The sequence below is a fragment of the Tachypleus tridentatus genome, chromosome 10 (assembly GCF_004210375.1).
Source record: "Tachypleus tridentatus isolate NWPU-2018 chromosome 10, ASM421037v1, whole genome shotgun sequence".
Lineage (NCBI taxonomy): Eukaryota > Metazoa > Arthropoda > Merostomata > Xiphosura > Limulidae > Tachypleus > Tachypleus tridentatus.
The window spans coordinates 28,492,760-28,519,713 of NC_134834.1; the positions used below are offsets into that span (position 1 = coordinate 28,492,760).

Sequence of the window (26,954 nt, forward strand, 5' to 3'; positions counted from 1 at the left end):
CTTACAAACACTATAACAAACGTTTCCAATACTGTTTGCAATAATTCACAGTTTGTTGCAACTTCCAATGTACGACTGTCAAACACAAAAACAGAAACAAACAAATGCATGCAAAAAATCAAACCAATCAACCACAATCATGCTTATAATTAGATACAAGTTACAGCTTAGCTCAACTGAGTAATACTACATAATATGCATGTCCTAAATAGTAGACACAGTACAACGGCACCTATATACCATTTGCTTTGCTAGTCTAGTGCTTGCATTTTTCAAAATTAGTGTTTAACATGCCCTACCTTTACATGTGTGCATGTGTGTGTATAAATATGAAAACTAAAACTTAAGTTCACATCATTATAAAACATGTCACACAAAATTTAACATTAATAATATAAATTACTGTACAACCAAAACAAAGTCAGTTATAAATCCTGCATAAAACTTGTTTTGTATTGTATGTTCAATTCCATCATAGGATTGGTCTTGCTGTTTGTCACAGTCCTCTGACAAACACAGTTTTGTATTGTATGTTCAATTCCATCATAGGATTGGTCTTGCTGTTTGTCACAGTCCTCTGACAAACACAGTTTTGTATTGTATGTTCAATTCCATCATGGATTGGTCTTGCTGTTTGTCACAGTCCTCTGACAAACACAGTTTTGTATTGTATGTTCAATTCCATCATAGGATTGGTCTTGCTGTTTGTCACAGTCCTCTGACAAACACAGTTTTGTATTGTATGTTCAATTCCATCATAGGATTGGTCTTGCTGTTTGTCACAGTCCTCTGACAAACACAGTTTTGTATTGTATGTTCAATTCCATCATAGGATTGGTCTTGCTGTTTGTCACAGTCCTCTCTTTTGACACAAATATTAACTAAACTGTTTAGACAATGTTTATTTGCATTAGAGTGAAATTATATGTATTAATGTCCCATACCCTCAACATACGATTAATTACATCACCAAATAATCTACGAAGAAACAGCACAAAACTGTCTGTTTGAATTGAAAGTTAAAAATCTGTCATTTCTTGTTTTAAAGTTCTTAATATGTAATATTTAGTTTCAACTTAAAAGTACCCAATAAGTCAATGAATTGTTTTTTTGGATATTATTCCAAAATATAAGTGCCAGTACTACAAAGTAAGCTCATAGCCAACTTGTGATAAACTAACTTCTCAATAAGGATACTATGAAAACTTACAAAATTATGGCACTATTACAACATATGAAAAACTTATAATTCACAAGTGAATATGTAAATTTTTGTTTAATTTCAGAAAGCTACTTTTTAAATCCATTAACTAATGGTAAAATACTTTTATCATGTTCTTTTCAAATTGCAAGTTTCACCAACTATATAAGCAACAGAAAAAAAGTTGTAAGCAAAACTGGCTCATTCCTTTGATATCATGCATAAAAATAACAAGGAAAAGTGCTTAGAGAAAGTTGAGAAAATTAAGATTTCTTAAAACCAATACCTAATTAAAAACTAAAATATTAAAAGTATTAATTAAAATAATATTTCATTAACTATACACACACAATTTCTCAGGGTTTTCAAACAAGTCTTAACAGCTTAATATTCATTGAAAGTTTACAGACCTGAAGTAATAAGTTTAAGATTTTTTGGTAAGTTCTGCTAAGCCTAGTTTTATGATAACCTTTTAAAAGGCTTACAAAACAAAGCTAAAAAAACTCTGCAATACCAGTATATTAATTTAAGTACATTATAAGCAACAATATTTGTAAAAACAAAATTTCATTGTTTTATTAGCCAAGTTACACGTATTTATGTATACATTATGACTGATTTAAAGGTAGCAGATTTTAATGGAAAAATTCCTTCAGATTATGAAAATAAATTGGATAAAATGTTAAACTGAGTTAATAAACAGTAAAATTCAAACAATTACATAACTATTTTTATTGTCACCACTTTCTGCTGACTTTATCTCAAAATATTCTCACTTTTAAGTTAAGTAATTTTGAGTGAACATTATTATTTTATATACACTGACCTGTGTTGAGCTTCCAAAGCTTTCTCTAACTTGCTATGACAAAGAACTGCATGAAGATGCTGTTCCACATTTTTGAAATCTGGCTGAACTTTTAAAGCATTCTCAAAAGAAACCACTGATTTATTGTAGTCAGCCAAAACCTAGTGAAAATAACAGAAAGGAGTTACTAAATTAAGCACCATACGTTACAAAAAAAATTTATCTATAAAAGTAAATATATCAAAAATGTAAATGCTTTCCCAAAAGTTGCTTTCAATGGAATACTAATTTTGTGTAAAAACAAAATGTCATTGTTTTATTAGCCAAGTTTTACATGTATTTATGTATATATTATGACTGATTTAAAGGTAGCAGATTTTAATGGAAAAATTCCTTCAGATTATAAAAATAAATGTGGAATACAACATGTGAAACATGATCAAATTTGATTTCTTCAGGTATTAGGCTGGTGCTTTCATGTTACTTGATAAGTTTTATATGGAAAATGTGAAATAAAGTTCAACTAAATCATGTCCACTTAACAATTCACATCTTTTCTATGATACAGCTAGTAGTTATAAATCTTAGAATTCTACAAGTAATGAAGCTTCCCAAATCAAGATTTATACAAGACAATCCTAATATTTCTTGGATTGAATTAACCTGACAAAACTGCATTAAACTTTGGAAAAAAAGACTAACTACTATCTAGTTTGGGCTTAAAAGCATTGATATAATTTTAGTTCATATTTAGTTTATATTTCCATCACATTTTATGTTGCAAAATTTCCAACATTTTCACAATACTAGACTAAGTTGACACTTTCCACTTCTGACACTTCAACAAAGTAATTCACTGAGAGTGCTTTCCACTTCAGGCACTTCAACAAAATAATTCATTCAGAGTGCTTTCCACTTCAGGCACTTCAACAAAGTAATTCACTGAGAGTGCTTTCCACTTCAGGCACTTCAACAAAGTAATTCACTGAGAGTGCTTTCCACTTCAGGCACTTCAACAAAGTAATTCACTGAGAGTGCTTTCCACTTCAGGCACTTCAACAAAGTAATTCACTGAGAGTGCTTTCCACTTCAGGCACTTCAACAAAGTAATTCACTGAGAGTGCTTTCCACTTCAGGCACTTCAACAAAGTAATTCACTGAGAGTGCTTTCCACTTCAGGCACTTCAACAAAGTAATTCACTGAGAGTGCTTTCCACTTCAGGCACTTCAACAAAGTAATTCACTGAGAGTGCTTTCCACTTCAGGCACTTCAACAAAGTAATTCACTGAGAGTGCTTTCCACTTCAGGCACTTCAACAAAGTAATTCACTGAGAGTGCTTTCCACTTCAGGCACTTCAACAAAGTAATTCACTGAGAGTGCTTTCCACTTCAGGCACTTCAACAAAGTAATTCACTGAGAGTGCTTTCCACTTCAGGCACTTCAACAAAGTAATTCACTGAGAGTGCTTTCCACTTCAGGCACTTCAACAAAGTAATTCATTGAGAGTGCTTTTCACTTCAGACACTTCAACAAAGTAATTCATTGAGAGTGCTTTTCACTTCAGACACTTCAAAGTAATTCACTGAAAGTTCTTTTCATTTCCTGTTTTTTTTTTATGATTGATCCACATTTAAACAGATTTTATAACAATGAGATTTCTCGATTAAAATTTATTGTAAATTAATAGAAAGATGCCTGCACTCAAGTTTAGTTGCTTACACCCTAGATACTGAATGATCTGTTTTGCTGGATGCTGGTAATGCATTTAGATATACATACAAGAGGGATCCAACTCATCAGTTCAACATGGTAATATAATGGTTTTAATAATAAAGCTGTTCATGACAATGTTCAAAGCTTTATCAATCTCTTGTGTTTGTTAGCATTATTTTTTAATAATTTAAGTCAGATAAAGAATTCAGGTAGTTGAATTATTTTTAACTAAGACAAAATAAATCAAAGTTAAATGAAAGTACCTAGAATCATGGGACTGCAGGATCCAGGAATTTCAGCAACTAATATTCTGAAATTCTTGGATTCAGAAAAAACTCTGAGTTTGCAACTACTAAATACAACATGGCCTAGTTGAGGAAAAATTATAAAAACAGTTGAGAACTTATTCTGAAAAATAAACAATTCTGTTTATCAGTGTGATATAATGAAGGACTACATCCAGCTCCATAACTGAGTTTATTTGGCCCATGCACACATTATTAATCACATATTAAGTTCAAGATTCAAGAATTAAAAGCAATATAATTCACTAATAATTTTGAATAGACCAGTCTAATTTCAAAAAGTTACATAAGTAACAAGCTATGACTCAGTTCTGTCCTCCATTGTTATAGATGAAAAAGCTGAGCTATTTTGCTTGCTTACATCCTTACTTACAGTAATTCCAAATATTTTTGAAATCATTTTAGTCTGATGGTCAAACAATGGCCTTGAAGGATTGGTTGGTTGGTTTGGTGTTTTATGGCACAAAGCAACTAGGCTATCTGTACCAAACATCGAGTAAAAGGTTAAAATTAAAGTAATTAATAAAATTTATAAAAAGAAATTAAGATAAAACAAAACAGAGTTTAATTTTTGAATAATAATTGTAATTATACAACAGAATACTATCTCAAATAAGACTCAAAACCAGGACTGGAAAGACCAATTTCAGGTGACTTACCCATTAGTCACCTGAACTTGGTCTTTCCAGTCCTGGTTTCGAGTTATTTGACGTTACAGCCATTTTATAATTTCAAAACAAACTAGATGTACTTTAATTCTTAAAAGAGAATCACATTGAAAAATGTCCAATTTATAAATTAAAAACTTAAATAGCATTAAAAATATTAATGGCCTTTAAAAAAACTAAAAACATTTGTAAGGTGGACAGTGTCACCATCACCAATAACACTGTTTAACATTATGGATAAACTTTAGGACAAAACATGTTTAAAATGGTGCCATCATTGAGTCCTAACAATGGTAAGACGGTAAAATGTGGCTTATTGTGACCTGAGTGTCGCACAGACAACACATTGGTGCATCAGTCACAGATAAAAGAAAATAATGAGTTAAAAAACTGTAACCAATGTGTAGTCTAGTTAGAACTTCCTCTTTCCAATCCTTACAGAAGCAAGACAGCCAAAGTCCAATGGAGGGTTTTATTTGGAAAAGCTTGTTTTCATGTGGCCCACTCCAAGCCGACTGCCAAGTGGCATGGAGCCGAGACTTTAATACAGAAATATAGTTCATGTATGAAACAGGCATAGTAGTGATAGTGCAGACAGATTTAGCTGAGGTGTCAGCAAGCCTTTTCCCACAAATACCAACATGGCCTGGTATCCAGGCATTGAAGAATTATTCCACACAATTTTTATTTCTTAGTTAACAACTATTGCATTTTTATTCAGTGATGTCGAGAAACCCACTTGTTGAGAAATTTATATGCAAAAACGGCTCGTTTGGGTTGAGAAAATATTTTACATAGAGGAGCGAACAACGTTTCGACCTTCTTCGGTCATTGTCAGATTCACAAAGAAAGAGGTAACTGACCGGAAGCTGACCACAGTCTTGAAGGGGGTTGTGTAACTGAGTGTAGGAATACAGAGGGCGTGCTTAGATGTTTGATTATATTTATTAATATAGGTATAAAGGTGTTCCTTTGTATTGGTTTATTTTGGGCTTGAGTTGTTGTATAAGTAAGGCTTCTTTAATTTTGTGTTTGTTTATGTTTGTTTCTTTATTTAGTATTTGGGTGTTTTCTACGGTTATGTTGTGTTTATCTGATTTGCAGTGTTCGAAAACGTGTGAAAGTGACTTTTCGTGTTCTTTGAATCTGGTTTTAATTTTTCTACTTGTTTCTCCAATATATATTTTTCTCGTGGCAGTTATCACATTGTATTTTATAAATAATGTTGGTGTGGTGTCTGTCAGTGTACAGCTTACATAGTATAGACCTCTGTTTTGTGCCTGGTTTTTGAATAAATTTGGTATTAACTGGAATGTCATATTTTGTTACTAGTTTTTGCCAAATGTTGGTTATTTTCTGCTGATGTCAGGAATATATTCAAAACCAGGCACAGTATAAAGTCTATACTATGAAAACTTTGACAAACACCACACCAACATTATTTATAAAATTGGTTGATTTTGCTACTCTGTCTATATGTGAGAAACAAGTAGAAAATGAAACCAGATTCAAAGAACATAAAAGGAACTTCACACATTTTAAGTTTCCTAAGTCAAATAAACACAACATAACCATAGAAAACACTCAAATACTAAATAAAGAAACAAACATAAACAAACGCAAAATTAAAGAAGCCTTACTTATACAACAACTTAAACCCAAAATAAACTAATATAAAGGAATGCCTTTATACCTATATTAATATAATAAAATAAATAAAATTATATATTCAAACATCTAATACTGCCCTCTACATTCCGACACTCAGTTACACAACCCCTTTCAAACATGTGGTCAGCTTCCAGTCAGTTACCTTTTTTTTGTGAACCTGACGATGACCGAAGAAGGTCAAACGTTGTTCGCTCTTCCATGTAAAATATTTTCTCAACCCAAACGAGCCGTTTTTGTATATAAATATTGCATTTTATTATAAACATAATACACATATCACTTAGGAATGCCTAATTTGTTAAAAATAAAAACTACTTTTAGTCTACATAACACTAACATTCAAATAATACCTTCTGAAATAATTTCTTTACATGAAACTTACAGCATAAATGTTTCCAAGAGTATAATGTGAAATAGCATTGTCTGGGTCTATATCAATAGCTGCATGTACTACAACTGCAGCCTCTTCTGAAAAGTGTGCCCGATGTAACACATTCCCTAAGCTAATTAAAGCAATATCTTTATGTTCCCTGAAAAAGAAATAAATTATTCCATAATTCAAGATGTAAACAATAAAATATTTACTATTTGTACTGGTGATTCTGTGATTATTTCTGATAGTCATCTAATGTTGTAATGGCTTTTACTGATTATTGGATTCTTTTTGGTTATTTATCAAGAAGGACAATGAAAATAACAAACATTCAATATGTTGAAGTTCTACAATACAACAGTTCTATATAACCTAACATTCATTAAATCATAGGCCTAGCTTATTAATCTCACCAACTTTCTCATAAGTATGGCATTTCTTACACCTTTAATACTACATTGAAAAAACAGCTCAAACTTTTATAAAACTGACCTAAATAAGAGTATCTTAAACAAGTTAATCTTATTCACTGGCTAACAGACACTGATAATTCACTACCTTCACTCACTGAAAATTCAATTACCAACTCCTCATTGAAGATGAGTTTTGGTTTGGACTACCTATCATTCTATATTCTAAAACACACATCACTAATTTTTTTTACTATAGCATAGAGCCATTCTAAACATCTACAATCTTTTATATTACTTGAATACAGGCTGTACTTGCAGTGGGAACAATGTTATGACAAAGTTGTTGGAATCTCTATCATGACTGAATGTTCAAGACTTGAGTATACTAATACAGAAATAATGTTTGTTGGCTGACTGTTGACAATCTGCAGTAAAACTGAACTTGGTGCTTTCAGTAGTTTGTATAGAGGATGAATTATGCCACAGAATGAGTTTAAAAACTGGACAACTGGCATTAGTAAAAACACAGTTCAAGATAATCTCATGCCTTATCTCACACAAGTTATGTGGTTTTCAATTATTAACACATTTGATATTGGCTGGATCTCTACCCACACCCCCTCTCTACTGACTAAGTGCTCCAGGAAATTCACCTGTTTACAAAAAATCCACATTTTTTTTTGGAATTCACTTCTCTACTTGGCCTATTACAAACATCACATAGGGTCTTCCTATGTGTGATTAGATAGGTAAGTGTAATATTTCACAGTAGTCTATAGATAACATTTTGTTACTCATTCAAATGTGGGAGGTGCATTACATAATCAACTTCTTGCAGCTAAGGATGTGTTCTCAACTTGCTCCATCAGTTTGCCCTTGAAATTACTCACTCTACATATCCAATCTTGAAAACCACCTTGACCTGAATAAAGCATCCAAGATATGGTCAATCTTTAACACTGGAGAAGCATGTTTTTTGTTATTTGATTCATCTTTTGGTAATTCAAAAAAAAAAAAAGTGGATTCATCCTTCCACCTCACCAGTACAACTGCAATGACCAAGAACTAATACTACGTTCAGTTACTCCTTGTTCTTTCATGGTTTATATTTCTTTAAGGGACTCAACCCATTTTGCAAATGGATTTCCAGCTGACAAAAGTAATGGGGCTGCATTTCATATCAGTCTGAAAATATATTTTTATCACCCAACTTAAATCACAAGGTTCAGTGAAGAAGATATCTCAGTATTCTCAAGTTTATTTACTGCATAGACAGTATATGTAATTTATTATCTATCAAACTATTTCAGTAAATGATTTGCCACAAGAAATGATGTAATAGCATTTTAATGGTTCACATTTATTTTATATTACATTCACATCTGTAATTTACCAAATAGATGGTGTACCTCATAAATTGTGTTTTTATACTTGTCCATTATACATGTTAAATGTAATGTTGCTTTCTCAGTCTTGTAAAAGCAATGAAATGGAAATTTCACAGTTGTGTTGAAAATAATTAACTAAAAAATAACAAAAACTTGTCTGTTTGTCAAAGTGTAATGGTAAAAAATGCTGTCTGATTCAACATTCTTATCTTAGGTGTAAAGTAATATGAACTGGCTGCACCCTGTATACATGATGCATTTACAACACAAACAAACTTATCTAATTATATTACACAATTATGTAGAAGTCTCTTAACAATGAAATTCATGCACACATAAATGACATTAATTTATATATTAGAGAATAAAACTGGAAAACAAATAGGTAAATTAAATCCCATGTGACAAGTAACAAATCACTATAAGTATATTACCTTGGTGAAAAGTGGAGAGCTCGACGAAGACATTCTATTGCATTATATGCATCTCCTTTCTCTCTCCAATAATATGCAGCCATATTGAATAACATCCATGAAGTTTTATTCTAAAAAAACAAATAAAAATTATTTAAAATTAAATCATACATATATACATAAAGTACGTGTGTATGTGTGTGTGTGCATGCACACGATACATAAATTTATTTTTAATAAATGTTTGAAGTTATTATGTTGTGTTCAAGATTAATAAACGGGGTAAAATTTCATAAAATCAGTGTAACTTGATGACACACAACAAATAAAAAACAAGCTTGTTCTTCCAAAGTACTCTATTTCAGTGGAAAGAAAAAAAAAGAATTTTTCTGTATTATGCAAAGCACGTTTAGTGTTTGTCTTTTTTTAGTTATGTACAGTGAAAAGTTCATCATCCCAAAGAATTTTCAAAATCTTTTATATACACACTTTTCTAACAGTGCATGAAGCTCTAATAATAAAATGTAGGTCTGGTAGTGTGATAAAATTTCTTTCTTCCTAATTAACTATTGTTCTGAGTCATTTCCATTTGGTATCACATATGCTTTCTCGTGAAAAAAAAAAGCTGTGTAGCAGAACATACTATTTAAAGGTGGACAGTGAAAACTTTCACTGGTGCATCAGGCAATATTTGGAGAACATACCCTTTATCTGATATTAAAATGGCAAATGGTGTAGTGAGTATTGCAAATGTACTGAAATGGATGGCACTATAGAATTTCATATGTACTGCCACAGTAACAAGTTGGCAAATGATGATTTGTAAGCATAATATAGTGATTTTGTTTCTGGGAGCAACACTACATTTCATTAGAATGCTGGCTTGTCTTCTGAATCCACAATTGAGATATGTCAGCTATCACAGAATAATCAGTTATAATTTTCATATGTTTAAATGGTAGTTAACTTGCATCCTTTTCATTTTGTGTAGACCTCTAGTTAAGCATGCTAACCACTAGGCTGAGCTCAGCCCACAGTGATGCATTTTGCACCAATGCCAGTAATATTTGTTACTTGACATTACTGTGTATTTAAAATTATTCAAAAGGAAATGTCTGTTCACTAATAACTTGGTTATATGTAGTTCATGTGTAAATGTAAATAAAAGTCCTCATTTCCCTTCACTCAAATCAGTGGGTAAATGCTGAAACACGGGAAATTATTTTATTCACCAGCTTTATAGTTTCTTGTTACATAAAATATTGTTTTCTCTCTACAAACATTCTATATTTTTGTAATGAAGAAAATTTCCAATTTCTTAAATAGTTCACAGCAAGGACAAAGCAACACATCGGTATTACAATTTATTTTCCTAGACATGTTATAACAAACATTTAGATGAAAGCAGGTACTGTAAGAAAACTCTGTAGAATTATAAAGTACTTTGAGAATGTTTTACTTTACTAAGAATTTTCCAAGAATTTACTAAATATATCATTTCATTACTCACACATTTGCATACCATCAAGCAAACTCAAAGAAAAAAAGCAATTTTTTTTTTTTTTTGGGGGGGGTTTAGCAGAATATATGTTTATCATTATACATTGTAGCAAGTGAAGCATTAATGCCATTTATAATGACATATAAAAAAGCAACACAGTCATGCAGTTTTTTAAAGATGACCTTTGCCTTTTAATCCTTATTATTATAAATTTACCCGAGTTACATTTTATCGTAGGAAGTAAATACAAAAGATGTAATTTTCCTATATTGAAAACATATTTCCAATAGGAACTTACCACCTCTTACATGGTTCCCTATTCTCATTCAGTGTTGCCCTCCACATGCAAACCTTTTCTTCACATATGCATATGGACAATTCCAACATGTCTCTCATGCAAATTATCACATATCTTCTCTTAACCACAACAGCATGATACACTTATGTGACAGATGTGGCTCCCTCTACACTCTTCTATCAAACCTTCACTCTAAAGTTTGGCAGAAGGTGTGAGCATTTGAAAAGTGGTGAGGAAGAGTGAAGGAGGGTTAATACCTATTGGAAATACATTTTCAGTATCGGAAAATTATAGCTCCTGATAAGTTACTTACCTCTGCTTACAAGATTAACTAGAAGACTACACTGAGAAGGAGGAAAGACCAGTATAAGAGAATGACAGATGTATCCCCAAAAGCATCTAAAAGATACTGCTAACAGTGATAGAAATATATTCAAAGAGGGGAACCACACCATTTTTGAGCCAGGTATACTCTTTGCCCATGTGTACAATATGTAAAACACAAAGGCAGAAATTGCAAAATATACAGTAACCAGGGCAAGTCAGATCATACTCAGTAAGTCAACTACATCCCAAACCTCTTTCCTAGGTGGCAACATCTATAAAAGGGTAGGATGAGAATCATATCATCTTCACCTCAAACTCAATAATCATACCAACTGATGGGTATATTACATGGATCATCACCACTTCATTAATCTGGGAATTGCCATTTGGCATTGAAAGGATGGAATAGACAAGTGTGGGGATTCATGTTGATTGAATCACTTGAATCCAATTGGGGATCAAGACCATCACAGATTACTTGGTATTATACAAAGATTACCACCACTACAGCAATCTGGGAATGGCCATCCAGGATCAAGAGGATGGAATCAAGTTGCATGAGGATTTATGTTGATTGTTTCCCTCAAATACAAAATCTCAATGCTTGGGAATCAGCATCCATGCAAAAGAAGAATGAGAGCTCACAACCAAAGGGGTGATGGGTAAGTTCCAGTGTATTTTCTCTATGTGTAACAGGAGGCCTCATCATTCTTTAAGGTGACGAATCAACTTTGCTGTTGGCAGATAAAATCACTGGAAGCCATGTCGACCAGTTTATTGATGGATAAACTCCATAGTATTGCAAATGGTATAAAAAGTCCACATCAACCTGAACGCGATGGTTCAGTGGTTATGAAAATTGTAGCAGAAGGACACATTTCCCAGAAAAGTAATGACTCTACTGCTGTTCTTTGAAACTAATAATATAGAAGGTCACATCAACCAGTCAGATAATGGATCAGCTTCAAGGTAACATAAATGGTATAAGGAGGTCACATCATCTTGTAAAATGATAGATCAACTCCAATGATTGTGTAAATAGTAGAAACATACTTGCAAGGAAATGGATCAATTCCAATAGTTATAATTAGGAGGCTTCATCCACCAGCATATGAAGAAGTCAACTCTTATAGAGATCACATTGCCTCTACACCAGAACACCACTACCCACTATCAACTGAATGGTTCAAATCTGTTTCTTGTGAAACTCATTCAGGAGGGTGCCCCCATAGTTCACCACCTCAACAACCTTATACCGGAAAGTGGTAAGAACTCCTATGCTCCATTCAAGGAAAAAGGGTTACAATGCATTTGAAAGCCTGGAGGAATGTCATCACTGGAAATAGTGTAGTGGGTGGCCATAAAACCCTACATTTAAAAGCATATCATACAGAGTTATTGACTCAAGGCTGAGCAGATATGGGCAGCAATCCCCTTTTGATCTATCCACACAATCCACACTCAGTATGGTCCATAATGGTCATGTTTATGAAGCATGTGGCTGACAAACTGTTAGATGTTTGAGAACATTGATATACAAGACTAATTAATTTTAGATCAGAACCTGAGGCTTCATGGAGATTAATACAATCCCCCCATTCTTGGATGAAAGTGTCAATGAACAGATGTACATCTGGCTGCAGTGGAGAAAGTAGGACACCTGTTGACATACAGAGATCATCATCTCTATGGGTAAAAGGAAGGGAAATGAAGGCAAAAAGAGGATCTTGTGCAAGATTCCATTGTTTGAGAAGTGTCCATTGCAGTAATAACACATGGGCATGATTGAGAGGGACCAAAGCAGTCATGGAAGACCACATCCTCAAAAGCAACAGAACCTCACAAGGAATAAATGACCATGCTAAGAGGGTACAGTGAACCAAAAAGTTCCATGAAATGTGGACATAAAAAGAGAAGGTACAGCTCAAATAATGCTGGCATCAAAGAAAACCCCCAAATGTAATAGATGTTGGGTGGGTCAAAGGATTGATATCTCCAATTTGAACAACTAGCTTACATGAGTTCCCACAGAAAGGAATTGGTGAGCATGAGTGTTTGACTCATGTTCAGAATGAGCTAGAAGGAGCCAGTTATACATGTTATGATGAAATGTAATCTACAGAATATGAATACAATGAGCAAAGACCCAAACAATGTGACAAAACACATATGGAGCTGAGGCAAGTCTAAAAGGGAGTGAATAACATTGATAAACCCTACCCCGAGATATACAAATCAAAGATAAGATTGAGATTGAAGTACAATTGGGATATGGAGGCAAGCACTAGAGATATCTCTTTTTGTCATCCACAACTCTGGGGAAAATGCCAATCTCAGGGTGAGATAAGAATCCATAAGATTGAGATTGAAGTACAATTGGGATATGGAGGCAAGCACTGGAGATATCTCTTTTTGTCATCCACAACTCTGGGGAAAATGCCAATCTCAGGGTGAGATAAGAATCCATAGTTAACTTCGGGAGTGTGATGCAGCAGTTTAGACGTGGTAAATCACTGACCAGTCTCCAATTTCCAGTTTTCTTTGAAACCAAGAAAAGATATGAATGAAAACTTTTTGATGGATGGTGAACCAGTTTGATAGCCCAGTGCAAAAGTTTATTTGTAAACCATGTCTGACAGATGCTAGTATGTCAAAGATGGAGAAAGGAATGTGATAATAATATGATTACTGATAAAAGGAAGCTAGCAAGAATGAAAAATCCAACAGTCAAGCTATTACTGGGCTTACAGGGTAGTTACTGATACTGTCGGTGATGGATGGTACATTGTCTACAACTCTAACAAAAGGAAGTACACAGAGTTCAAAAGAACAGGTAATGGGCAAGAGGATGAAGGACAAGAAACAGGAATAGGTGGCCCAGAAGGCACTAACCAAAACAAACAAGTAAAAAAATGAGAAGAGCAGACCGCTGGTGATTGATGTTATCTGCTGCTCAGTATTATGAGGGATAGTATAAAAAATGTTACATCTAAGAAAAGGAGTAACACAAGTCCCCATGATAAGTGGTGAGTAAACTGACAGAAACTAAAACATAGCCCTGACCTGTGAGGTCCCAACAACAAATAAACCACATATGTAATACCATATCCAATGTTGATATATGTGCTAATGTGAGTAAAGAAGGTGAAGGGTCTTGGTAGAAAATCCCTCATAATTTCTGTTAAGACTCTGAAAGTAGGTGTATGGAAGAAATGTGCCTGAAAAGGGCAGTAAAGGCAAGACAAATGCCAGAATTTTGAGCATGCATGAGACTAACATTAGATTCAGGAGCCACCTCCAAAAGAGATAATAAAGAACCAAAAAATTGTTGATCCAAAAATGTAAAGTCCATCTGATGGTAAGAAAGGGTGTATTGGTCAGAGACTTTTGGGGTTGCCATGCTGGTCTTTTCACTTAACAAGGAGAAAAAGTGGTCTGCAGGTACCTGAATATCAGGAGAGAGAGAAAATATTGAATATGGCTGAGAAGAATGCTTATGTCAAAAATGAAGGACAAGGGGTGCTAAATATAAGGAAAAGAGGTAAAATATCACAAATCTGAGATACAAGGTCCATGAAGACCTAGAGGAATCTTTAGGCTAGAATTTGAAAGGAATGGTAAACTCTAGCGGAGGAAAAAAAAATAAAAATCCACGTTATTCTGAATTATTAAAGCAGTCCTGAGGAGTCTGGGTGATGTTAGGAGACAAAGAGTCACTCATAACATTTTCTGCCAACATATAAAATAAGAAAGATCCACCAATGGGTCACCTCCACCTGAGGTCTGAGATAAAACATTAGTCAGTGGTGTGACACTTGAAGTGGTAATGTTGACTTCTGAATTCATAATTCACAAAATCAACACTAAATTGTTGAGTGCAAAAATGGTTTAAAGTACATAAATAAAAAAGAACCACTTCAGGTGAAAATTAAATGAAGTTTCATATGGGAAACACTAAGCAAAAAAAACAACAACAAAAAGCATTATAGTCAACAGCTGCCACACAAAAAGTGAAGGTTCGGTAGAAGAGTGTAGATGGAGCCACATTTGTCACATGACCAAATCATATTTAATGTTGGTTAAGAGGTGATGCATGAGACATGTTGGAATCTTTCGAATTCCAACAAATGGGAACAGAAGATTGTAGTATGTGTAAAGAAAGTTTGCACACAGAAGGCAGCAATGAAAAAGAAAAGCTAATCTTGTGAGGGGATATAAGTACCATATTGAAATAAAACATCTTATATTAGAAATGTAAAATTTATCCTTTATCTGCCACTGAATCATACCAATTTCTTGGAATTCCTGTTCTCATCAAAAATTCTACAAATGGTGAGTATAAGACAACCACAAACGCCACACATCCAACACTATAGATGAAAGAACACCAAATATTTTTATTTATAAAATTACAACATATAACACATCACAAGGTTTATATAACTTCTAAAACACAACTGTAGCCAAACAGAAGAGAAACATTTTAAAGAATATTCTATTGGTGCAAACAATCTGCACAAAGTATGTCATCAAACTATGACACCTTCCACGTAAGAAACAAAAGGGGGACAAAAGCCAAACAAATTTCAAACTTCTATAATTACACGAACTTGGTTAAAATATTGAAAGAAATTCATCTATCTGTATTGAAAACAGTTTTGTTTTTCTCAGCAATTATTAATTTATTAATTCCAAACAGTATGAAATTTATGTATATAAAACATAGTGAAATCAATGAAATAAAAAATAAACCCCATCACTCAAGCACTTTCAGTTTGTCTGTGATGAAGAAAGGTTTACTTATAGTGAAAACAAGTTGTATGGAAGATTAGCAATAAAAATAACATAAGTGTATTCTAAAGGCAACTGGTATTACAACTTTAATTAAAACAAATTACAGAACAACATTTCTCCCTTCTTAGATCATCTTCAGGTTTGAAATGATGTTCTGTAATTTATTTTAAAGTTTTAATACCCATACAAACTATCTTTAAAATACATTGTTACTTCAAGTGGGTTTCTCATCATGTTCTACACTGAGGTACCTTTCTCATGGCTTCTCTCACAGCATTACCAAAATCTTCAATGTCAACACCACTAGAAACTGTTTGTAGAAGCCCTTCTTCAGCAGACATACTCAAGTTATGTCGGTTCCTAACACCCTACACAGAATGAATAATTTACACATTTATATAAAACACTATGTCTTAGATTAATAAAAAATAACAACCAGAAATAGAATCTAGCATTACAGAGAAACTGGATTATCTATTGATGAGACACAAAATGCTGCTTAAATGTATAACTTCATCTCACTGAATTCATGTCCAGACCAGAATAATAAATGGTGACAAGCTTATCAAATAAAGGATAATTTTTCTGTAAAAGAAACTTCAATGATACTGCTTTAGCAAATCACTAATTTCTTTTAAATGTAAGACAATTTCAAAGAGGTGAGATAAAATCTTTCACAATATTCAGCTGGAAATACTGAAATACCTATACCCAAACTATTTAGGTGAGTTGCAGAATAAAACATTCTTATTATGAAGAACTGATCTCAAATTTTTTTATGATCAAAACAAAAACACAAAATATACATGTTAGAGCAATAGTAGTTACTGAAATATATCAAAACAGCAACTCACAAAAAAAGCTCTTGTTATAGAGGGTGGGAACACATCGCCTCTTGAAAATTATTCACAAGTCCACCACCATACCAAGGTTCTATTCTTCAGTCATATTATTGTGTTTTTCTATTTGTAGTAAATAAGTACCAGAAATTAAAGTTGGCTAATGTTGCTTCACTTTTCAAAGGTGATTAGTAAAATTGTCTTTGTAATTATAGATCATTTAATTTTACATCGGTGGTGGGAAAAAAGAAAATTTGGAAGTCTGATTGAAGATGCTTTGCAAAATCATCTAATATGAGGGAAAAATCTTGCCTTAGTAATCTTCTGACAATGTTTGAAGAGGTTACATGTACAGTACAGATTAGGGTAAAAATTGCAGATTTGGTTTACATAGATATTCATAAGATGCTAGAAAAAGTGCCACATAAAAGGCTTGCTAAAAATTGATTTTTACAAATGTGAGGGATCAGTTGATGCAATGGATGGAAATGTGGCTGATGGAAAGAAAGTAAAAAGTTATTAATGGAGTTATGTCAAACTGGATTCATGCTACAATTGGAGACCTCACGGATCAATGTTACGACCTACATTCTTTTTGATTTAAAATAAATGTCAGGTGGCTTTTTAAATAGAACAAATTCAAGATAATGCATGTTGTAGTTTTGATGGGAATACCTTTGAAAGCGTTATGTAACAAAAGGATCTTGGTGTAGTAGTTGATCAGTCTCTTAAACCATCCAAGCAGTGTGATGTTGCTGTCAAACAAATAGGATTTTTAGGTTGCCTCAATATTGAATATAGGTCTAAATAGATTGCAATTTCATTGTATAAATCAATGGTAAACCACATATTACATATGGAGTATTGTTTTCAGTCTTGGGCACATTACTGTAGGAAGGACATTAAAATGTTAGAAAGGATTCAGAAGAGGGCTACTAGGATGATATTTGGAATGAAAATGCTGTCACACAAGGCCTGATTAAGAACTCTGAAAGGAAGGTCTTTTGGCAGCACATATTGCAAGTTATTCTACATACAAAATCAGATTCTTTTGGATGAAGATTTTTATTAATGATTTGTTTATGAAAATATTAAGTATAGTTCATTGCTAGCCCAAGTTCAAAGTGAGTTTTATTTTATGATTAAAAAATTCATCCCAAAAATCTCAAATATTATTTATGTAATCTCTAATACCTCCTAAATACATTTCAAACATTTGTTTTCAGTAAGAATTTATACTTTGTTATTTTCTCTACTCTAACAGTTTGTCAATTTGACTGATCTTACAAACACCATACAAAATTAGGAAGTAAATACAAATTATGTTTTCAACATTTTAGAATGACTACAAATTATAACACAAAAAGATAAATGTTTAGTCTAAATAGCTTAAATATCAAGATTATACATTTATATATATATATATTAGTTTTATTATATTGACCTTCCAATCACCCTTGGCTAAAATTAGAAAAGTCATTTTGACATGATGTATATGCACTTGTATTAACATATCCAATAATGTAAAATTAACCCTTAGTCTTTACAAAAGCACTAATATTTGGTAAAATAGTCACAATTCAATTATTATATATTCAGATTATTGATATTTACAAATATGTTCTTACATATTTTTCTTAAAATGTAAAACAGTAAATAAATAAGTTTACCAAAAAATTATATCTTCTAGTTACTAAGATCTATGTACTCATTTGCTGCTTGATGTAAGTTACTAAACCTTTTCAAATTTTGCACACAGATGTCAAAACTTTGTTTTATATATACATTTGAAATAACCAAAAAAATCCCATAAATAACTATACCAATAAATACCCTACAAACCCACTATAATTTATCAAGCCTAGTAACATGGCTCTATTTTGTTTAAGAAAATATGCAATTTCATGAAGACTATAGACACAAACTACCTTCTTGAAACTTTGGTTCGAAAGAACACGACGGTTTCCAAGCACTTTAAAATGGCTGAAAAAGTGACTATTGAAACATTCCAACTTTTTAAATTGGCTATTTGCACATAATATATTGAGGTAAGCATATATAAGGGACGGTTTCCAAAAACGGAACACTATTTGATTCAGTACTTAAGCAAAATGTCACCATATAGGAAATATACAAGGTTTTTATTTTATATTGTAGCTTTTCAATATTGGTAATTTGAGTTCTTTATTCACATGAAACTACACACTCAGTATTTTGACATCACAAACATCTAACTTGGAGCAGTTCTGCATTAAACATACCATGGGATTCACAAAAAATGATAGCCATGCTATATATTAAAAAATGGCTGGTGTGGGTAGAGAAAGCACTAGTAGTGGAGTGAACGTTTCAATCTCCTTTGGTCATCATCAGGTTCACAAAGAAAGAAAGGGTTACTCCCCAGTAGTTGACCACATGTTTGAAGGCAATTGTGTAACTGAGTGTAGGAATGTAGAGGACATGCTTAGGTGTTGAATATATTTATTAATAGAGGTATAAAAGTCCTCTACTGGTGCCTTCTCTACCCGTACCAGATGTTTTTAAATATATAATTCTCTACAAGTGTTCTTTTAATACTTAATTAAGAAATTCATTAATATATAATACTAAAATTTTAATTATAAAGTAAAATTTGATAGCAAATTTATTCACATAAATTCATAAAAATGGTTCAATAAAATTCTGAATGAAAGTCAACAAATGTGACGATGTGGCTTTTGACCCGTGATGATAGAGTTCTCCTTATCAGCTATGGAAAATTGTTTTCCTCATTACACAGTAATGCTTTAAACCACAACAAACTAAGTGTAAAACATGAAGGAATTTTGTCACATTTATAACATTATAATAGCAGCGAAAAAAGTGGAGGAAAATGACAGTCAAGTTAATGAAAAGCCTTTGGTTCGATAGCATACACGACTATCAGTTTTAAACCTGATGTGCTTAAAGTTACAGAAATATTGTACAACAGGCTTGTTTCAAAGATATTAATGAGAATGATGCAGAGGAGTTACTACAAATTAAGATTTTACAGAGTTAATCCAACAAGCAGCAGATGTGGCAAGTGATACTGCTGAAGAGATTACACCAGAGAGAGTTCTCAGATCAAAGTGCTCACAAGCATTTTTAATAAGGTCAATAAAGCAATGGAACTTGCTTCTGAAAATGACCTTAACATGGATCACAGCAAGAAAGATGTAGAGCGCAATTTCTTGTTACTAAGAAATCTATAGAGAAAAAAAAGAAAACAAGATAACTAGCCATTACTCCTTTCATTAAAAAACAGACAGCTACATCTCTACCAGAAGAGAAGGCAGATGATCTCACTTCCTGCTCTTCTACCCACTAACTCCTCAGCCCCCTACATCAGGGGTTCCCAACCGGTGGGGGTCGCGAAGCCTTGGCAGGGGAGTCGCGTAGCCTTCTTAGAAGTAGCTTGGGATAACATTAATTTTATTTCATCAATTACATTTTCAAGTTGCGAGTGCCAAAAGGTTGGGAACCCCTGCCCTACATGGAGTCGGCTTTAAGACCATCACTGGTGTTATGTACAAGTTTTATTTTTTTTATAAATAAAATTTATGATAATACAATTGTTTCAGGTGATATTGTACACTAAAGCATCTTACAAGACAATTCTACTAATTACTTTACAATAATATGTCAGACATTTTATTACTGAAATATATTTAACAGAATATATCTTCCATGTATTACATGTAAGTCAACAGGTTGGTGGGTCCCTTCACTCATTTTGTTGTTCCTCATGGACCTTAGAAACACATTCAAAATGAATAAGAACAACGTGCTATACTTAAAATAAACACAAATCTTTATATCTGGGTATGTCTGTTATTATGACCTTACCATAAGATGTTCAAAAGCATGCATGCTAAAATCCAGCTCAACTATTTCTGTACAATTAGGTTTTTTGTACTTTTCCCTTGTTGACACTTCTTTCACACAGTCATTGACACTGTAAAAAAAAAAAATCAAATTATTGATACAATTCACTTTAACCACTATCAGCTTATAAACCCTTAGGTTAAGAGTCCAAATTCTCACAACTTTAAGTATTTTCTTTTCATCCAGCATTCAACTTTACAGGGACTGCTCAGAGTTCTGCTGAAATAAAATGCAAACCCTAGATTTTTTTTCACCAATATTTTATAATAGTAAAATTGAAATATCATTGTTTAACTTACATTGTAGTTACAGTACAACACAGGTGTGTTGTACACACAAAATCATAAGAATGTAATTTAACTGCTTAAGCATACTGTGTAAGTTTAACAGACAATACAATATGCTGGCTTCTAACTTTGGAAACTATTGACAGAAATCTGGAGTTGGTTATTTATTTTACTCCAACTTTTTATAAGCTAGAGCAGTAACCATTTGCTTTACTCAAAAGCAAAATGTACACCAAATTACTTGGTATAAAAGTTTCTTTTTAGTGCAACAAACATTTATCCTCACTTCATTTGTTATCAAATATAGTTAATAAGCATTGAAATGTTTATCACAGTTTACTAGTCAATGTAACCTTTAAGATTTTACTCATATGTCCTGTTAGGAAACTTTACAGAATTTGAAACCTCTCTCTCTCAAAACTTGTTCACAAATTTTAAAGTTTGAAACCCTAAAATTACATAAGGCATGTCATTGTTTCCGCTTGTGAAAAGATAAAGTTATGATATACACAAATGTTTACTACTTTAAATAAACTTGAAACCAATACTAGAAAAAAGACATCCTACAAAAGCAAGTATTTAACAAATGTTAACTGTTACATGAATATAATTACAACAGGATTATAGAGTGCTAAATTCCTTAACATTTTTCTGTGCCATTTCAAAAAATAATGTAATTAATTCAGAAATACGATTCACGTTTTTCAAATTTACTACTGAAATATTTTTAAAAGGGATTATTTGTCATGCCACAGCTTTCAGTGCTGGTAGCTAAGCTTTATTTTAAAACATTACTTACTGTAATCAGTAATCTGATTAGTTATAAACTTTACATTGAACAGAAAATGTGTTAATTACTTACTATAGCTAAAATTATTTCCACAGAAATTTACACATTTATTACAAACAGTTTGTTTTGTTTTTTCCAAAAGTCTACACAAGTTAGATGATACAAGCAAGGTTATAATAAAGTATTTATAGGTCAAAACATGGCAAGATCAGGTCCCAACATGAAATGTAACACTATGAAATGCTAAACATTTTGATGGATGGATAAAAATACCTGATACAGTGAAGTACTAAGAAGCTAGTTAACAATCTGGATAAAGGAGTGAAACTAAATTAATTCAACACTGATCAACACTTACATTTTAGTAGAACTGGATTTTTTTATATAAATACAAAGACAAGAAAACACTTGTGTAGAGAAATTTTTGGATTTATCCACAGACTCCATTAAATTCAAATTAGAAATACTCCCAAATCAGAATTAAGTAACAGGAAATGTGGGCTTAAATGTGATTTCAGATCATTTTGTGAGGAGTATCAATATGAAATGAAACTCTGGACATTTTCTCACATAAATACTGAATAATTATTAATTAATCAACTTTTCATAAAATCATAAAGCACATATTTATAACATGGATAGTAGGTGGGAAGTTATTTAAATGCACCAGTGGTACTTTCTTAGATATTCACCCCATTACATATCCCAGTGGTAAGAACAAAGGTTGGAACCACATAATTAAAAAGTTGCCATAATGATATGAAAATATTATAAATCAACTTGTATACTAGATTATTTACAGTCATTGTGTTTACTCAAAAAAAAAGAAAATCATGGAAAGTTTAAGTAAAAGATGCCATGATAAAGCTGATGACTATCTTGATTAACTAATGTTACCAATCACATATAAGCATTGATTACATTAATTAGAGTCATTTAAAATAATCAATTAATCAAACCTACAATTACATCAATTACAACTTCATGAAAATAAATTAACTAGTGTTTCCAATTATTATTGTTTTTGATTATAACATACTCATTAACAGGAAATTGTCAAATACCAAAAGCTACATGAGCAAGAAAATGGCCCCAACTAACAGCTGAAAAGCAAGAAAACCATACAAATAGTGTTTTAAGTTAAAGCAGGACACCAAGAGAAATACTTGAATAAAATCAGTAGGATGAGAATTAAAAGAAACCCCTGAGAAGTAAACCAATTACAAAGAGAGAAAACTATATAACCTGGTCCACATCACTCTCTGGAAATTTTCCTTTAGTGAAAAACAAGGATGGGATGTTTCCTTGAAGTCCATCTGGGCCCAATAAAATTTAATGTTCCAATATCATTCTTATTCCAAAATGAAGAGGGGTATGTTGAAGAGATAATTTCATACATAACAGACATGAAAGCTGAAACAATCCAAAATTTCAGGAATACAAATAGCAAATGAAACCTTTGACTGGCTCCAAGTTTTACCCTATGAAAGCTGGGGGTTCCAGCAGCTTAAACAGATTCTGGAAGCCAGAAGTGTCTAAGTGTTCTCTGGTGTTTTCTAGTGGAACAAATGTTCACATTTTTTCCAAGGATGATTAGTAAACATTAGACTTTCTACACTTTACCTCACGTTTCAATGATAAAAAATATAAACCAGTTAACAATAAAGCTGGATGATACAAGCTGGTTTCCAAGAGCAGAAATTACATCGATTAGCATCGTATAAACTGATTAAATAGTTACAACTAAATAATTAATAGAAATTACTGTTTCTGGTTATTAATGTTTTGATTATTTTAACACTTTATTAATTGAGATTACAATTAATTTCAGTTGTCTAAAAAATAATCAACTAATCAAAATGAGTTTCAAATTGTCACTTTTTCTTTTTTTTATCCCAACTGTCTAAGCAATCAAAGCATTGCTATTATGTTTCTTTATTGTAAATGTAAAGCTCCATGGTGGGCTATTTATGATTTGCCCAATTTAAACTTAATAATGGCTTTTCTCACACAATAATATCTCATGAAACAGTGTATGCTTTATTAAAGTTGAATATTATATAGCATACACAGAAAGCATAGTGTACCCATTACACAAAATTTCATACAAGTGGCAGTACCAAAACTTTTAAGTATTATATACATTTTTAAATATTTTACTTTTTTAATAATTAAGAAATACTTTGTAAAAATGTATGATAAACTATAACAAATTTATTTTTTTCTAGGTTTTACTCAATGAGTAGCAGCAATGCAAACCACAAATTACATGTGTATTGAGGATCTAACTTCATTAATATTTATTATAAATATCAAACACATAAAATTACATTGAAAACTTTGATCAAATAACCTTATCAAAACAGTTCCACATTTCAATCAAAGTAATTTAGCTAAAAATTTAAGCACACCTTTCTATTAAACATACATTTATCATTTAAAAGTATAATAAAAATAACTAAAAAACTTGCATGGCTTGTCTGAGTTCTTTTGAGTCAAACAAAATAACAGTGCTGAAATAAAGATCAAATTCTGTTAAAGGTTTGCCTGCAATTATACAGTCTTCATCTGTGGAATAGATTTTATCTTCTAGATTTGTTTCTTTATCTTCTCTGTGATCAATCTCTTCTTTCTGGGTCATTAAATGTTGTTTCAGATCTTCAACAAGTACAGCCCTTTGCTCTTGCTGCATTAAAGCCATCAAGTCATATGGTCTTTTTAAGGAAAAGACAGAATCCATCTAAAATCAAATTTAGAATAAATCATATCAATATTGTTAAAGAGTATCTAAATCACTAAATGATAAACAACAGTGACAATTTCAGCATTTAACCAATATTTATTAAATGTATATGTACGGACATGTTAAACAAGTGAATTACAGGCTTTCAAATGATTTTCTCACAAGTTTATTTAAAGAATATCAAAAGTCTGACACATAGGACACAATACCTTTATAACAGCATGTGAGAAAAAAAAAAAAACATACCTTATCTTACAAAATCAAACAAATAGCTCAAACAACAAAAGACAAAAAATACTTGAATACGTGAAGCATCACTTGCCAAAATTACTGATGCAAACTATAATTATTTTTATTACAGAAACTGTGAAATACCTCATTAGTAATTTAGCTCAACTCATTGGTCTATATATTATAACTCATGTACAGAACTTGTATTTAAAAAGTTAAAAAATTACTATTACAAAGAATTAGTAATTAATACAATCTTACATATCATAATTTTAAAAAAATATTATCAAATCATGTTTTAAGACTAATGTTCATTTGGAAGTAAACAAATTACAGGAGTTGCTTATTTTATGTAAATAGATGTTGGTCATACTTATTGCAGTTTTATTATAATAAGATGCCAACTTTACTTTCTATTCTATAAAACTAATCATATAACCAGAAAATCAAGATTTATTATACCAAAAATTTCAGCATTAAAGTTGTTTTTTAAGCTTTTCAATTTTCATAAATTAAAACACTTTAAACAAGACTGCTGTACACATCATTTTTACTCAAATAATTTTCTACTTGCTTTTTTGTAACATGTTATTGGAAATAGAAAAAATTGCAGTAACTTTCTACAATGTTGTGGATTCTAATACTCAGTAATACATTCATAAATATGAAAAATATAAGACAAAAGGTACAGTAAGGTAAATACAGAAATAAAATACACAACAAAATATTACTCAGTTTAATCTGAATGCTATGTTGTTGAATTGCAGAATGTTGCTTTAAGCGTTAATTCCTCTATACATGTGCCATGCATTCATTGTTGACCCTTTAAGTTAACTCAGTAAACGGTTTTAGTATTATTAATTATTATGCATATTCCATATGGGAATGATTTTAGTGGCCTCATACGTACGTAGTTAGTAGTCTTCAATCAATCACATTCATAACACATTTCCAGAATTTAATTCTAAATAAATGTCACTATATCACATACGACGCAGAATGTGGAATGTATTATTCTAGTTTAAACGTTATAATTCAAGAGCCTCTCTACGACCACTAAATACTAAATAAAATTTAAATGTCCGTGACTGTGTTACTCTTAGAATCTATTGATGTAACAGGTAGAATATAATGTTAATATTTTACTGTATACCTACAAATATGACCGAAATATAAGCTACATGCTAATAATAATATATAGCATGTGGCAGTCAATACGAGGTTTAAGGTTCTCTGTGTTACCTTAAAAATTAAAATGCTTGTGTACTGCGTAAAAAATATATATATTTTTGAAACAGAAGCTTACTTGAGACTGTATCTTCCCATCTTCTGTAACGATCCAGTGTGTCGACGCTTTACCATATCGTACCAAAATAGTAAATACACCTAGCCATAAATTCAACACTACAATACGAAAACCCATCTCAATATAAAAATTTCTTCACAATGGTACCTCAGACTTGATGAGTCGAACTTTTACACATGAAATATCCATCATGGAACTTACGAAGTGAAGCGCTCCCTGTCAAATAAGACATCTGATAGAATAAATTATTAAAAATAAATATGAAGACCAATTTATCATTTAATTCACAGTTCATAACTGGGTTGTAATTGTTTCGGAAAACCTGTCAACAGTTTTATTCTTGTTAAATTTGTACAAAGTTACTCGAGGGTTATTTGCGCTAGACGTTCCTAATTTTAAAATGATGGATTAGAAGGAAGGCAGCTAGTGAAACCCACCTACTGCTAACTCTGAGCTGTTCTAAAGGAATAGTAGAATTGACCATCACGTTATAACATTCCCACAGTTAAAAGACGGCGAGCTTATTCAGTGATGGAATTCAAATCTGACACTAAACGTTTGTAAGTTAAGCACTCTAGCGCGCTAATATACTCAGGGGTAGTTAGATTGGCTCAACCGTCAGCCTCCCTCCTCTTATGTCCCCCAAATGCCCTTTTTCTCAATGAATACAATTGTCTACAACTACTAGTAATAGCCTCGCTCGATTCCATATCTTGATTAGAAAAAAAACAGTTTAAAACTGAATAGCACATTGGTACTTATAAGTCTCTACAGTAAAAAAAAAAAAAAAGGTTATGTGAAGGGATGCGACAACAATTACTGGATGTAATTTGGGCAGTAGACACTATTCACCTACGGAAAAGGCTCGGCATGGCCAAGCGTGTTAAGGCGTTCGACTCGTAGTCCGAGGGTCGCGGGTTCGAATCCCGGTCGCACCGAACATGCTCGTCCTCGCACCAGTGGGGGCGTTATAATGTGAC

General features: G+C 32.2%; 1 protein-coding gene across 1 annotated transcript in view; it reads right to left on the bottom strand.

The window, feature by feature from the left end:
• LOC143228321 (tetratricopeptide repeat protein 17-like) overlaps positions 1-26,198 on the bottom strand; it is a 230,443-nt gene extending 204,245 nt beyond the window's left edge. Inside the window, exons 1-7 of the mRNA XM_076459590.1 lie at positions 25,975-26,198; positions 24,166-24,434; positions 20,579-20,687; positions 16,124-16,240; positions 8,974-9,083; positions 6,748-6,895; positions 2,028-2,167 (exon numbers count right to left, since the gene is read on the bottom strand). Coding sequence (XP_076315705.1) covers positions 2,028-2,167; positions 6,748-6,895; positions 8,974-9,083; positions 16,124-16,240; positions 20,579-20,687; positions 24,166-24,434; positions 25,975-26,091 — 1,010 coding nt within the window. The 5' untranslated portion in view covers positions 26,092-26,198. The remainder of the gene's footprint in view (positions 1-2,027; positions 2,168-6,747; positions 6,896-8,973; positions 9,084-16,123; positions 16,241-20,578; positions 20,688-24,165; positions 24,435-25,974) is intronic.
• Between the last annotated feature and the right edge of the window lie 756 nt (positions 26,199-26,954).